Source organism: Alligator sinensis, unplaced genomic scaffold (assembly GCF_000455745.1).
Source record: "Alligator sinensis unplaced genomic scaffold, ASM45574v1 scaffold428_1, whole genome shotgun sequence".
Taxonomy (NCBI): domain Eukaryota; kingdom Metazoa; phylum Chordata; order Crocodylia; family Alligatoridae; genus Alligator; species Alligator sinensis.
This window is the reverse complement of record NW_005841919.1, coordinates 3298241-3314986: the sequence shown is the minus strand read 5'-3', so window position 1 is coordinate 3314986 and position 16746 is coordinate 3298241. Positions and strand designations below refer to the sequence as shown.

At 40.0% G+C, this 16746-nt stretch overlaps 1 protein-coding gene across 1 annotated transcript in view; it reads right to left on the bottom strand.

The window, feature by feature from the left end:
* SDHA (succinate dehydrogenase complex flavoprotein subunit A) overlaps positions 1-16746 on the bottom strand; it is a gene marked incomplete at its 5' end in the record, with an annotated part of 20362 nt that overhangs the window by 1449 nt on the left and 2167 nt on the right. Inside the window, 11 exon segments of the mRNA XM_025198304.1 lie at positions 1-72; positions 658-788; positions 1786-1897; positions 2617-2735; positions 6711-6882; positions 9189-9384; positions 10175-10343; positions 12111-12235; positions 12846-12994; positions 15249-15413; positions 15642-15785. The exon segment at positions 1-72 is cut by the window's left edge and continues 30 nt beyond it. Of these exon segments, the coding sequence (XP_025054089.1) occupies positions 1-72; positions 658-788; positions 1786-1897; positions 2617-2735; positions 6711-6882; positions 9189-9384; positions 10175-10343; positions 12111-12235; positions 12846-12994; positions 15249-15413; positions 15642-15785 (1554 nt within the window).

Here is a 16746-nt window from a genome sequence, read left to right as displayed (position 1 = left end):
TCAATGTTGTTCAAATGTTTTTTTCTGCTGCCCCTGTATTGGCTTGGAGTAGTCATATTCGTCTACCCTTACCTAAACAGAACAAAAGTATTATGCTGATGTGGACTAGGAATTCCATTTTACAAATCCATATGATAATTACATTTCAAATTAAGTACTTCCAATCATAAACATGGTTATGAGATTTTAAGCCTACCTGGCAAACCTTATAATATTTTATACCAAATCTTGCTGTTATTTCAAAGTCCTTGCAGAGCTTCAGCAAGTTAGTAAGGTAGAATATATTCCTGTTACTTCCCTATTTTGCTACACTGCTTCCAATCTTCCTTACAAATCCACTGTCTATATCACTAGTAAATTGCCAGCACTTCAACAAGAAGGTCAAGTAGCAGTGTACTGCAACCTACTGCTTTCATCCCATCAAAAAGCAGTCAACTGGGTATTGGAGGCACTGGTCAATAGGCAATTTGATATATCCACTTGCATGATTTATATCACAAGCCAGTTCCACAGACTTTAAACAGACATTAACGGTTTAAAATTTGATCTCGAGTAAAATTTGATCTTTGAGTAAAAATAATATCAAGGACAAATCATCCAAGACCACAGCATTTGTTTGCTAAGAAGTGTCAGTCACATAACACAGAATATTTGTACCTTGTAGTCTTCTCTGGCATGTGCACCACGAGATTCCTTCCGAGCCTCAGCACCATAAATAGTTTGCAGAGCACAAAGCATTAGATTTTGCAGTTCCAAGGTCTCCACCAAGTCAGTATTCCACACAATACCTAACAAGATGTTAAAAATTTGAAAAGTTTTCCAGTAGCAAAGAAAAAACCCACATATGACTAACCAGATTGGATCTCCTTTCATGTTGGTACAAAGAATTACAGAACTAGCTATAATCAAGTACAAGCCTTCCTAGAGTTTTAAGTGCATCTGAAGCCAGTGGCTGAAAAGCTCTCTTCTGGTTTTGCATCCCTCAAGCTGACAATCCTACTGATCTGCAGCAAAAAAGACAGGGGTTTTGAGATGTATATGCTACAAAAAGAAAGACCAAACAACTACTTCTAAGTCAAAATTGCAGTGGGTGTATTCTTGGGGATAGCTATTCTTCTTGTACTCTATTCACTGAAACTCTCCCTGCAGGCAGAGATACGTTAAAAAAAAAGTTAGGAAAAAGGGCAGGGAGAATTTAGAGTCAATGCAGTGTCAAGTTAGTATAAATCCTCATAGATATAAATCCCCTTTGCAGAGCTATGAACATGGAGATGTTTTATCTCTTTTTATTGAAGATATAGATTTGAATATTATGCTGCCATTTATGTAAGGCTGACGTGGTACTCGCATGAAAAGGAGATATTTATAATATTCAAAAGTAGTTTTGGACTTTTCAGTATTTGGAGGTGGAGAGGAGAGGAACTGTAATAAGCAGTAAAGCCTGATCAAGGCATACCTGCAAGAAGTCAGTTAATTTACATGAAGAAGCAATCAAACACCTCACAGTCATGAATATCTGACTTTTTTCTAACTACATGCATTCTCCTATGTGTTTTGATGTAGGAAAAAAATGATACGTTTCTGATCTAATTCAGTAGTCCTCAAGACAAATCAGAGGTTTACTTCTGTAACTCTGGCTCAAGACTTTTATACCAAAAGCTTTTTCTTAGCTGAAAATGCCTCCTTGCAGAACATTCACATAGTCTCAACATTTCGAAGATAAGGCCATTCACAAGTATCAACAGAACATGTAGTGGTTTGAATGTTTTTGTGATGCTTGCTGACCTCTGTCAAATGTTTTCAGCTTGTCCAAATCATGGTAAATGCCGCTTAGCTTCTCACAGCCTTCTTGTAGTACAGAGCCTGTACGAAACACTGCAGCATGGGTTTGCATCGTCTGCAACGTATCAACATTAAAAAAAACCCAGCAAGATGAAAGACATACTAATTGATGTTTACTGCACACCCCAAAATCTTATGAGCTAATTTTGTGACCTAAATCACTTTAAGGGTTTCACTTCAAGTCGCCTAAAATTTTCTGCTCACACCTGCATGTACAGTTCCAGTTAAGCCCTTCCCCACAAGTTCAACATAAAACAATCCCTAGACATATGTAGGATAAATTAAAAACACCCAAAAGTCATTACAGCCTTACATTTCATTCGCCATCACCCTCACTAAGCCAGTTACAACTAGAAAGAGCATTCAGTGAATGATATTTAGGAGACAGTAATATCCAAAACCTATAAGGAGATAAACTCATGGCAACAGGAAATTGATAGCACTAAGAACTCAGTAATAGTGTAGTGCAGTGGTACTCAAACTTCTTTTTTTGTGGACCACTTGAAAATTGCTGAGGGTCTCAGCGGACCACTTAATGAACTTTTTTTTAACTCTACAAATCAAAACACGCAACTTATATTTTAATATCAGTAGTCTTTCCTTGTAAGTACAGATATTCTCAACTGTTTTGCAACCTTTCTGTGGACCACCTGAATGGAGCTCGCGGACCAGTGGTGGTCTATGGACCACAGTTTGAGAACCTCTGGTACAGTCTATTTTAATAATCACTTTCATCTCGTATACTATGCTAGTCACTAACGCTGGGATACTTACCTTCTGCATGTTAAGCCTCAGTTCTGATGTTCTTAGGCTTCCATTAGCAAATCGTAGTTTGTCAAGATTTGCAACAGATTCTTCACCAGCATTTGGTTTAATTGAGGGAACAGGTTTGCCTGTTAAAATAAAATGTGTAGTTGTATAAGAAAAAAAGGACTTAGTTTTAGGATTACATAGTCTTCAGAATACAGTAACAATTTAAAACTATTTTAATTAATACCTCAAAAAGAAGCTCTCTTACAAATTCTTGACAAAAACTAACTGGCTAGTTTTTTCAAAGCTATCACTGACAATATTTGGAAATACTGCAAAATATTTGCTTCAATTCTGTACTGACAGAACATTTACTTACTATTTTTTCATATACCATATTTACTTCAGTACAAGACAAAGTCCCTCCCTAATCAGCCTGGGGGAAAGCACCCCTCATTTTATATTTGCATACAAGGAAAATGCATTAAATACATTGTTTATCTTGTAACTACTGCTAAAAGCAGCATGTGCTCAGTAATGGAAACCAACTATGAAATTGATTAAGTGCAGCCAACACTGAGCATGACTATAAAACACGTGGCACACATTGGTTAAACATGCTGACAGGAACTGACCACAAGGATAGGTTAGTGAAGCCCATCTGAATAAGATATACGTTAGTGCCTATTGAGTGCAGTCCCCCTCACTGCTAACTTTTTTGATGATGGTAAGTCACTAAACCACACATTCTGATTTCCTCTTAACACGTATAAAACTGAGCTGCGCCTTTCTCTCTCATTCCCAGTGATTCCCATTTCTTCACCAGCCTTAAATGTCTGGCAGACATCATAAAACAGGGCCTCAAACAGTTGACCCAGAATCCTTGTCACCCACTCTCTCATATGATTAATGTGGCCCTGTCCTCCATGAGATAAAGCCAGACCAGGTTGCCCTGCACCTCATCTGCATCTGTGGAGGATCCCACAACTCATGACAAGAACAGCTAATTCCAGTCATGAGTGGGCGCTAATTGGCACATGGCTCCTTGGGGGAGTGGCGAGGTGGTGTCTGGAGTGCACACATACTGAGTAGTGCTGAGCTGTAGGGTCACCATGGCTTGAAAAATGCTATCGACTCTGCTAGGACACAACCCAATGACCTATATAGTATAATTATGAGCCTTTAAGCTTCTGAACTAGTACAGTGGTTCTCAACCTTTTTTCATTTGCAGACCCCTAAACATTTTCAGATGGAGGTGTGGACCCCTTTGAATTGTAAGTGTGGGTATTTCACATACTCTCGATTGATCATAGTCATCCCTTACAAAAAATTGTATAGACCCCCAGGGGTCCATGGACCACAGGTTGAAAACCACTGGACTAGTATCATGCATAGTTTGTATTATATATAAGTAGGTACCACAGTCCTAGTTAGAAGTCTGTTTATGAAAAACCTGTGCTAAAAACCTTACAGAAGTTTCAAAAAAGGTAAAATGCATCAGTTCTGGATGAGCTAAATCTATGGGTACTATATACAAATTATTATTACAGCTATGTTTATTTCAAGGTCAATTTTTAAATATTTGCTCTTCACTTCCATATACTTAGGGAAAGCAGGGTCTGACAGTAAGGACCAAGGGGAAAAGGGCCACAGGGGAAAAACTGGGGAAGGAGGCACTACCTGACACCCAGATTAAAATTTTCCCTGCTGTAGCAGTGGGAGGGATATAAATTAAAGACAAACCTAAAATAATTAGATTCTATGCCTCAAAAATTATAACAAATTTATAATTTTCCATATATAGAATCTAATTATTGGTAGGGTTGTCTTACAATCAGGGTCATCTTTGATTGAAGTAAATATGGTAATTTGGAACATTTGTTTGAAAATTAGAACTAGGGATTTGATTCATGATTATTTTCCACATGAACCCGTTACAAAAAGGTTTCCATCCCTTCTCCAACATTAACTCAACTTGCAATTTTGTGTCAAATTACCACCTTTTAGTGACAGGCATAATTTTTGTTATCTACAAAGGGGCATTACTATGTCTCTGCCTCACATGGATGGCAAGGCTTAACTTTTGTAAAATATTTCACATATGTAGACTATTTTATTCAATTAAAAATATGCTCACAATATAACAGTAGAGATGCAGCTTTTACTGACCCATTAACCTAGGTAATCCTTCACATGCTGTCAGACACTACCCATTAGTCACAAAAAAGGAAACCCACTATATGTGCTGCAAAAGTATTTCATTCTACCATTCAATACTAGCTTTCACCTACTAGTATCCACTACTAGGTCCTCAGATCCATATTCCAAAAATGCAAAGGAAATGCAAGAACTCATAACATGCAGTTTTGTTATGGCATAAATCCATCCAAAACATTGTCCATGAAATAAGTCTCAAATTCTTATTGAAGAAGCCAAGTGATAAATGACAGTACCATTCTGCTCCACAGAGAGCAAACGATGGAAATGTCATTGCAAGAGAAAAATATTGGGTCTTGTGAACTGCCAAGAACTTCTTGACATGGTAATTCAGATATATATTTATTAGGGTTGTTGATAAATCACCATTAACAGCCACAATTAACGCATTAATTTGTTTTTGTGTTAATTTTTTAACGCACATTAATTACTGCTGTTGCTGGGGGAAGAGAGGCCCCTGCCCCTCGCTGCTCCATGCCTGGCCATGCGTGCTGGGGGAAAAGCGACCCCCTTTCCCCTCTCTGCTGCTGGGCGCACACACATTGGAGGGCCAGGTCCTAGCATGTGTGTACATGTGAGGTGGCAGGGGGGGTCCCTGCTGGCGCTGGGGGAAGCTAGCTGGGCACTGGGGCTAGGGCTGCAGCAGGGCTGAGTGAGGTGCCTGCCCCTCCAACAGGAGACTGGGCGGGTCCTTTGAGGGCAGTAGGGATCTCCATGACTGGGTGTACAGTACAGAGGCTGGTACCCATGCTTGCGGGGGCTGGGCTGCCCCAGAAATGCTGCTGCTGGGGTCACAGAGGGCTGTGGGTCACGAGTGCGAGGCACTGGCAATTATAAATAAATAATATAATTAAATAATGGAATAAATTAGAATGCTATTATTGTTTAACTGTGTGATTAAAATTGTGATTAATCACAACTACTTTTTAAATCTTGCAATTAACGTTTTAATGGTTCGACAGCCCTAATATTTGTACTTGTATTTATATTTATACATTCATATTCTACATAAACATATATAAAATATAAATATATATACACAAAATAACTATATTATAAATATAAATGTTTTAGATGCACATATACACACACATTTTACAATTAAAACCAACTTACACGTTCTACAACAGTTTAAGGCAATAATCAAAATCCATACCATGGTAAGCATATTGCCAAGAACTCTACGTTTTTTCAAATTCCAAGGAAACACAGGAAGTAAGTCCACTTTCCAGGCCTGGAAATTGCAAATTCTACCCCCTAGTAACAGATACAGAGTAGCCTCAACTTCACTTTAAGAGCAATATAGAATAAGAGTAGTTACAGTGAAGAGACCTATGTATTAAGCTAGCTTGTTCACTGCTTCCCAAATCTTCAGTTGCATTACAGATACAACAGACTGTCTCTGGCTATTAAAAATGTTAAATAGTCACAGGCTGCATGTACAAGGCTTCAGCAAGGGGTTTACCTCAGATACATACAACATGGTCTGAAAAATGGAAGGAGGACTCATTTCAAATCGAGTCCTAGCAGTAGCACACGCTGCTAGGTCCTTTTCTTAATGTTTGCAATATTGTTAGCAACGTTTGTTTTTTTTTCTTGCTTGGAAGGAGAGTCCCAGGCATATCTGACAGCATCTTTGGCAGAATTACGTTTTTCCTATAAATTAAACGCAGTACATCAAATAAAAGTATGAGTGAGCTTTTGGGCAACCAATACTAAGTATTACATACAACAGACCCAAAATGCAAAGTTACTGCAATTTCTTGGTGCTTTAATAGTCCTATAATTACTTACCAAGACTGAAGGTATGACTGTTAAAGAAACAACACATTTTAGTGAACAGAAATATACGCTAACAATTTGAGACAATTAAAGGAATCAATTTAAACAGCAACTCTTACCAGGCTTGCATGTTTCTGCAATGGTGAGGGCACAAGCACGACCAAAGACCACCAAATCCAACAACGAGTTTGCTCCAAGTCGATTAGCACCATGAACAGATGCAGAAGCTGCTTCACCACAAGCATACAAACCAGGTACTACTTTATCTTGGCCGTTCACATGTGTAATCACCTGTCATTTCAGAAACAAATAATCACTTAATATGTTTTAAAAATTCATTTGCAAAAAACTAATTTGTAGTATTAACATCCCTGTATGTGAATGTCTCTTGCTTGTTTTATAAAACAGGGAGCCATAAAAGTTAGAGCTTCCCTCAACACAAAACTGTTAAGGATTACTTCTTAATTGGTCTATAGATAAAGTGATAAACATTAGCAAAAAACCCCACACCACATGTCCTTTCAATACTACTAACCCTAGTAAACAGCATGGTTAAAATATTTTTTGAAGTTATAATTCTGAACATGGGAGAAAAAACTGCACCTGTTCTAACACCAGGTCACAGTCGCAAGGAATTTTTTTTTTCCAGATTAATTAGTATGGGACAGTCATCCCCGCCTGAGATTGTGACAGGTTACTCCATTTTAGTGCAGGGACTGTGATAGTAAGAGTTAAGTCATATAATTAAGAACTTACTAGGGGTGCACCGATAGGGATTTTTGAGGCCAATACCGATAGCCGATATTTAAGGAGGCATATTGGCCAATACTGATCCAATACACTGCCTGCAGCAGGTAAGTCTGGTGTGGTAGGAGAAGGGACAGGGGGAGGGGGAAGGGAAGGGGCATGGGGGCACAGACTAAGGCTCCGTCATGAGGAAAGGAGGCAGGGGCAAGCACTGCCAAGTCAGGGAGGGCAGGCCAGGGACGAAGCCACAGTTCATCTGGGGTGCATGGGATGGAACAGGCTTCATCCAGGGGGCATGGGGGGAGGGGGAGGTGGCGGCTGGGCTGCCAGCTCCTGCTGCTGTTCCCGTTAGTCATCCGGGAGGGCACGGGAGTGCACGTGCCCCCAAATCTGCACAGGCAGGGCGGGATGGGGCTGGGGCCAGGTCTGTTCCCAGCAAAGCCACCGGGAGTGGAGGGCTATGGCGAATTTTGGGGTGGTTGCAGCTTCCCCCCACACCCCCAGCCTCCTCGCAGCGGTGCCATTCCCTGCCCTGCTGGGAACTGCCCCCAGCCCCTGTCCACCCCGCGCACATCCGGGGCCTGGTCCTGGCAAAGCCTGGGTCAGGCAGGGCAGGGAGCAACGCTGCTAGAAGGAGGCTACGGGTGGGGGGCGGGTGGTGGCATAGGCTGCAACCGTGCCAAATTCACCGTAGCCCTCTCACAGTCACCCGCTCCCAGTGGCACCGCTGCCTGCCCCATGCTCTGCCCAGCCCAGGCTCTGCTGGGAACAGCCCCGGCCCCAGCCCATCCTGTCCCATGCAGATCCAAGAGCACACACCCCCCCGGTGCCCTCTTGGACAAGTGACAGCAGCAGCCATGGGAACTGGCAGATGAGCCACCTCCCCCACGCCCCTGGACAAGCTGAGGCTTTGTCCCCTGCCCACCCACCCTGCCCGAGCAGCACTTGCCCCTGCCCCAGCTCCAGCCCCTGCCTCCCTCACGGCAGGGCCTTGATCCCCACCTCCCCTCAACTTACCAGCTGGAGGCAGCTCTTCACACTGCGGGCTGTCTTCACTGCCTACGTACTGTGCTGCAACTGCATGCAGCACGGGCATTTATCAGGTCGATAACCGATGTAGATAATTTTCTTTATATCAGTACCAATCTGATATTGGACTGATGTATCAGTGCACCTCTAGAACTTAGTCTTATAATTCAGTCCTACCTTTCCACTATGTAGTGGTACCATCACCTGCATAAGCACTGTCCTATGGAAAGTTTTCTATTTAGTTGTAGAATTTTGAGGCAGATTAAAACTCAGAACTGATGCATTCTGTTTACAAAACAAGCCAGAAGTATGATATTTTGCAATCTTTCCTTTAATATTGTAACATTTAAGGTTAAGCTTGATTATAGTTATAAGTCATTATGAACAGGAGCATGCTATAAAAAGGAAACATTTCCTTTCTATTTGGGCAAAAAAAATCACATAATACCAATCTACACAGAGAGAAATGAACGTGGCTTTTACAGCAAACAGATTCAAATTTAATAAACGGTCTTGCAATTTTTGCTTATAAGCCTGAGGTGATTAGAGTTAAATTTTCTTTATTACTGATATCAGTGATACATTTTAACATTAGATTTGATTTTATTGTCTTAATTGTGGATCTATGTACAACAATATTATAGATTCATGTCTTGATTTACTACTATATTTATATCATTAAAGTTTTTATGTTGGTGGGCTCTATTTTTAGTATAATATTTGTAGTTTGGTTACTTTGTTCGGACTTGTTTATATTATGGTCATAACACCATGTGTGTTATGTCATCTTCGGGACCATGGCATTTAGCCAGAACAATTACCTGCCCTTTGTAGTTGGTAGGAATGCCTCCCATATTGTAATGTACAGTAGGAAGAACAGGAATAGGTTCTTTAGTGACATCTACACCAGCAAATATCATAGCTGTTTCTGAAATTCCAGGGAGACGTGTTGCTAGCTGCTGTGGTGGTAAATGGTGCAACTGCAAATATACATAGTCTTTTTCAGGCCCACAACCCCTAATGTAAAAGAAAAAGTTCATGTCAAGATTGGACTAGTTGCCTCTGTGGGATTCCTTCTATATAAAAGGTGCCCGTTCTAAATCAGTCCTTTACAATACTGATACTATCTGGAATATCTGATGTGACTAAAATATGCTTGATAGCTACGTAGCAATATACTAACTGCAGAACAAACTTGAGTCATTTTTTATACTAATTCTAATAAAGACTCAAGAAATTAACACACAGATTTGACTTGTAACAAAATGGATCCACGCATGCAATCTTTGCATTTTAAGCCACACTTTCAAAGAACTACTTTTAATATTTAAGTCTCCTTGTCCTCCTAAATAGTGTTGATATTGCTTGGAATTTTTACATTAGTAGTTACTCTGTTTTCTAGAAATAATTTTGTACAATAGATGACTGGAGAATATCACACACACACACACAACTATATATAACCTCATCAGAATGTATGAAGTGGTAAGGGCCATATTTTCAAGAAAGAGCACCAAAACAGCACCTACAGTTTTCAATGAGAAAAGCTATGCATCAGGCCTTACAAACTTCTGGTCAACTATAAAGGAAGCTACTGAGACCTTCATTTCCTATCACCTTGTAGAGGGAATTCCATTCCAGGAAAAGTTTGACTAAAATAGTCTCTCTCTCCAGCTAACAGTTAAATCCTTTGATCATCTCAAGCAATCAAGCTTGCCAAATGGACTACTACTATAATCTAGCTGCTTCAACCCAAATGCTAAGTACTTGTGACAATTCCACTGAAAAAAAAAAAAATTAAACCAACCTTCCTTCCCGAATCTCTATTGTCATAGATCGAGACACTACGTCCCTGGAAGCTAGATCCTTAGCAACAGGTGCATATCTCTCCATAAATCTTTCACCTTCACTGTTAATAAGAATGCCTCCTTCACCACGACAGCCTTCTGTAATAAGACAGCCAGCACCATAGATACCTGCAAAAGAAAAAAATATTCTTGAAATTAAGTAATAGCAAAAGCAACTTTGTAATGAAATCCTTCCATTCTTAAAATGATTAAGGCTAAAATACTTGTTAATTATAGAACCATAAGATTTTAAAGTTAGTTTTTTCTTTTATTATTCTAGCCTCAAAGTCAATTTTTACATTTGTAGTTTGTTTCCTGTCAAAAGATTTTTTGTTTTAAAAAATCCAAACAAGATTACAAATGCCAAGATTTGGAAATATGAGGCTTAAGAATAGTTTTCAATTTTGAAGGTAACATTTTTGGAAATAATATACTTCTAAAACAAACATTGTATTTGTTCTCAAGAGTTTTAGTACTGCTGTATATTTTTCTTGAAAGGCTGGTAAGCTAAATCAGGACCTCTCTACAAACAAACAGTGTACCATTTCAGAAATCTGCAGCATTTCCACAGAGCTTATCAACATCAAGCAAGAATTCCCCAAGGACTTAAACTGGATGTGACCAGGCATATTCGTAGCTCTTTTTTTGCAGCATGCTGTAGTTATGCCTCTAAGGTTCCCAGAGTCAATTTAGAAAGCATTAGCCAATTAACACATTTAAGAAATAGGCACTAAGAGCTATTTAAACATGTTATGAAGGTTCTTTGACAAGAAGCTGTAGATTAGAGAGGCTAAACTGTAGAAAAATAAAGAAGACATCTTTAAGATAATGCAATTGTAAAACATTTACAAGTTAAAAAATCTAAGATGTCTTGGCACCTACCCTCTAGCTATCTAAAAATGATTATTTACTTATGTTATATTCAGGTAACCAGATCTCAGCCATATGCACCATAAATCTTTGCTTCTCACCCTTTTCATTCCTACATGAAAGCCAGAGTTCTAAATCCATACCATCCTTCACTCCAAATGCCCACAAGCAGCTAGTCTCTTACTTTCCTCAAAACAATTCTAGTTTAAAGAACAAGCCAAAGATATTCCCATCTGACCAAACTGTACAGTCAGTAGAATCTTCTACAACATCTCAATGCACCTCTCCTCTCCCCACCTCATCCTCTAATATTAAAATCAGAGTTACATAGTAGGTGGTCCCACATTTTCCTCCAGTACAGATTGCACTGTAAAACACTATCTATATCCAGGCTTTCAGCTACATACATCTGGAAATAAGGTCACAGGCGAAGTTACATGAAGAAACTTCAACATGAGATTCTGACTTAAGTCAAGAACAACTTTTGAATCATCGCTGCATGTTTCAACTATAAGACCTTTGTTTTGGAATCATCAATTTTGATGCCTTGAAACAAAAATTTCCTGGGTTTAAGAAACAAATGCAATGGAAGGAAGGATTCATTTTTGATGCTTTAGAGCAAGAGGCAAGGATTGCAGTTTTAAAAAGAAAAACCAATTGCTTTTTGAAATGAAAAATATTCAGTCCAAAATTAGGTGAACATAAGTTTATACTGAAAATGTGCAAGCTGAATATAGTAAAACCCTTAATTCAGAGTTCCTTGCTTTTTATTTAATAGCTGAAGGCAAATGCATCTACTTTTAGTGACTGGCAGCTTATTCATCTGCTTAGTTGCTAACAACATTAAATACTGCAAAGGAACTTGCAACGTGAAATTGGCTCAAAAAGCTCAATTCACCCTTCTGGCGCTACGTATCTTAACATTAAAGACAGAACTGTCTAATATTTCAGAGATGTTTACAAATACTGAAAAAAAAGTTTGTTTTAAACCCCACCAAGGACTGCCTCTCTCATCTTCTATTTTACCTGTAGGGTGAAACTGTACAAATTCCAAATCCTGGCAAGGCAGGCCAGCTCGTGTGACCATAGCTGTGCCATCACCTGTGCTGGTATGAGCAGATGTGCAGCTGAAGTAGGTGCGACCATACCCACTAGAAAACATTTAAGAAATTTAAATGTTTGCCAAAAATACTTCCCATAAGAAAGAAAGAAAGAAACAAAGTACAATCTCATTAGAATATGCAGCATAATCTCTGCACTTTGCGCAAATTTACAGTTTTCCTAAATGCAACCAGCCACAATGCATAGATATCCATTTAAGTTTGTGCAGAAAGGGAAAAGTGACTTATTTTAACTTATGGTGAACAACACTGGTAGACCATCCGGAATGCTTAACTAATATCTGGAAAACAACTGAGGCCAGCATGCCAAAAGGAAACAGGACCACGCTGCCTCAGAACTGCTAACCAGGATTACTTTATAAAAAGCCTTAGTGATTGAAGCTGCAGTATCCTGCAGTCATCAATCTGAATCTAAAAGGAACAGTTTAAAATTTGCATTTATGCCATTTTCAATTCAGAGTAATTTGATTTACCTAGATATATTATTATTTCCATTTTACAGATTAAGTATGTAGGCATGTATCCTCCTTAGGGTGCCAGGAGGCCTGGTCACACTTTTAAATGAACACCCAATTCTCTCCTGCTACTTTAAAACAATTTTTTTTTTTTTCTAAAGGCAAGAAACATTATATCGCATTACCCAGTGGCAATGACAGTGTTCTTTGCTCTGAAACGATGTATGGAACCATCTTCCATGCATAGTGCAATAACACCACAGCATTCTCCGTTTTCCATAAGAAGGTCCAAGGCAAAATACTCCACAAAATAGCTGGTATCATATCTTAGGGACTGAAAAAGGAACAGAAAACAGCAACATAAACACTTTTCTTTAAAGCCTAACTGATTTACATCAGAATAAAATAATTTTTATTAGCAATATACCAAAATACATAAAACATAACAAAATCTAATACCAACATAAACCACCACTATAATTATCATGCAAGCAAACTCAAAATAAACTCTTAATATTCAGTTCAAAAGAACTCACATATTTGTTATACTACAAAGAAAGAAAAGGATAACACAATACCAAATACGCTAAATATTCGGCAGTAGAGAAACACGCATTTGTAACAGTCTCAGACCTTATCGACAAGAGTCTCCAAATAAGCCAGTATGCAAATAGCCTGTTACTCTTTCACAAGACTAATTCTAGAACATGTATCACTGTGGATTGGAAAGCCCACACTTACCAAACTTTAAAAAAAAAAAAAGCATACAATCTCAAAAAGAAAAATTATACCCAATATAACGATTGGCTAAAAGATGGAGAGTTATTCTGTTTTTTAGTGTAGTACGTGTATTTACTACTCAGCTGCACTAGTAGAAGCTCATTCATACTAGGACTTCAAAACCTAGAGTATTTATAAAGCCAATGAATACCATCAGCTGGGTGAATGGCCCAGGAAAGTCTCTTTCAAGTTTCAAGGACCAGACATTTAGCGGCACTGAAATAAGCATTCCCTAACCCTATCCAACCCACATTTACATTATGTTAGCACTGAACTATCCAACTGGCAGCACTCCAGCCACATGCATCCTGCTAAAGGATGAACTGTATTCCTCTGGCTCTCACCCAGCTGCTGCTCCCTACCTCGCCCCTCACCCAATCACTCCCGCTGCTATAGCAGCCAAAGGCTGCCTCCTCTAGCTGCCACTTTCTGCCTTTACCTCAGGGCTGGGCAGTGCATAAAGCCAAGGGTGAGTCGGAGGGGGGGAGGGTGCTTGCATTACAACAGGGGTGCATACTGGGGGAAGATCTCTTCTTGTGCACCCATGAAGCACTGCTATGGGGAAGGGTGGGGAGGACAGCTACATACAACCGCACACGATGGAGTGGTAAGAGCATCCATGCAGTGCACCTGATGCAGTCCATACAGCCCCCACTAGTGTGGCCTCTGGGGCAAGTGATCCCCAGGAGCTAAGAATTGGGACAGCCCTGTGTTAGCACATAGAGGCAACATTCAGAAGACACACAATTAGCCAAGCTTCAAAATAATACATACAAGGTCACATTGCCGAGTGCTTAATTAAATTAGGTCCAAGGGTCATCATTTTCTCATACCTTAATAAATATTTAATCTTTGTCCTTTCCTGACCTTGCCTTGGAAGATGTTTAGGATCAATTATTAGTGCTTAAGTCAGTCATAATGAAACAAGCTTAGACAGAACAACAGCCCTTCGTGTTGGAAAAATGCACCAATTACCCTCGCTTTTTTTGTGAGGGTGGATGGATAGTGCTAGCCAGTACTTTCCTGTTGGGGTAGCCTTATGCGTAGCCCAGCTTCTCCCAGCCCATGAAAAGGTCTACATAAACACCTTTCCTGGGACTGGCCAATGTGAGTGTCCTAGAAGGGAAGACAGCAACAGGAGGAAAGTTTCCTCCCTGCCACAAAATGAACAGCTTGCTACCCATGCTCTCCAGAAAAGTATGAAAAACAAAGTTCTTGCTCCTATATTTTTTTTTTTTGCAATGCTGATATCCCTAGTAGGCGCCTGCTTGATGTAAATCTAATTTTAGTAATTACTCATGTAAACTCCCCTAATGATATTGGTTAAACAGTTAACTGATAACACATACCTCATGGGTACCAGTCCTCCCTCCTTTTCTCCTCCTTCCCAAGTCAGCAGCACTGTGCAGGGAAAGGGAGGCAGAGGCAGAGCATCATGGTGCTTACAGGCAGACAGGGTTAACCACAGTGCCTGCTTAACCACCTTCCTGAGGCACTACACCACTTCCCTTCCCAGCCAGACTGTCCCCCATGCTAAACATTAACTAATGCATTACTAGTATAAATATACTTACTGTTTAACCTTTTATATCCCTAGTGCCTACAATGGCACAGACCTCTGCACTGTCACAGGGAGAGAGGGAAGCTGAGAATTAAGATTAGAAAGCTGCCTGGAATCCTTGCTGGTGCTTATTTAAGTAATAGCTATAAATGCCAGTTAAAAATTCTTATTTTTTTAAAAACTTGGACAGCATTTATTTGTTAAAACCCCTAGAACCTTCAGTTTCATTTATTGTATCACTTCTTACCCTGCCATACAGTGTATGCAACAGCGAGTGTCCTGTTCTGTCTGCAACACAACAGCAGCGATGAGCCTGTCCCCCTTTCCCAAACTGAAGGCTCTGCCCACCAAAGGCACGTTGATAGATCTTTCCTTCTTCCGTTCTGCTAAATGGCATTCCATAGTTTTCTAGCTGTTGATACCAAAAAAACCCAAATATATCAAAGACAGAGCTGTGGATAAGATTAAGCAACTTAACCAGCCTAATATTACTTTGTAACATTATTAAAAGTATCATCAGAAAAGAAACAAAAGGAAGGAATTTCCTTCATTAAAATTTACCTCGTTAAAACTTCACTACAGAAGAATATTCGTGTTAAAAGTAATTATAATTCCAATAGATTTCAAAGGCTAGTTTTACCTCTATAACTGCAGCAGGTGCTTGTTCTGTCATATAGTGAATGGCATCCTGATCGCCCAGCCAGTCAGATCCTTTCACAGTGTCATAGAAGTGCCATCTCCAGTTGTCTTCTTCCATGTTTCCCAAAGCAGCATTAATCCCACCCTAAATATGAAAATATGCTCCCAAATTGATTATCTATGCACAACTATGGCAGGCTATCCCCATCTCATTTCTCACTATAACATTAAATTGATTTAGAAGAGTTACATTAATATCAAATTTACATGCTGTATAAAAAAAATCATCGTAAGTAGGGATCTATCAAACTCGAGGAGGCAACCAACCACTTTCACAGGCAGATTGTGGGCAGCTGCCGTATTCATCAGCTGAACGTAATGGGCCTTCCACACACCTCCAATTGGCCAAGGGGCCCCAGCAGTCCCACCCCTCCCCACAGATTGCCACATGGCCTGAAACTGCAGCTTGATTAAACCCAGAGAAGCTACTGATCTATATGTTACTGAGCATAGATTAATGGCTTCCTTGGGCTTAATCACAGTAATTAAGCCATGGTTTCGGGCCACCCCTGGGATCTCTGCAAAATAAATAAATAATTAAATAAATAAATTTACTGGCAAGAAGAAAAGCACGTGGGAAGCCTTGCAGTCTTGAAGCACAGGAAGGAAGGCAGAAGGGGAGGGAAAAGGCTGTCTACAGGGGGTAGGGTTGTGCAAATAAAGGAAGGCAGGAGGGAGGGAAGGAGGTGGAATGATTCGCAAAGGTGGGGAATAGAAAATAGAAAATGGGCAGGGTTATGCAAATGTTTGAATGAGTGGCAGGGAAAGGAGAGGGAGGGCGGGAATGGAGGCAGGGTTATGCAAAGTGACAAGGAATAGAATGGGGAGGGGTGGAGCTGCCTCCACCCTTCACCTGCCTCCATTCCATTTCCTGTTATTTTGTATAACCCTGCTTCCCTTCCACAGCCCTGATCTGCATAACCCTACCCACATTTCATCTCCCTCTCCTATCCCTTTGGGAATCACTCTGCCTCCCTCCCTCATTCCTTTATTTGCATAACCCCACCCCTTGTAGAGACAGTCCTGTTCCACCCCATTCGCTCTCC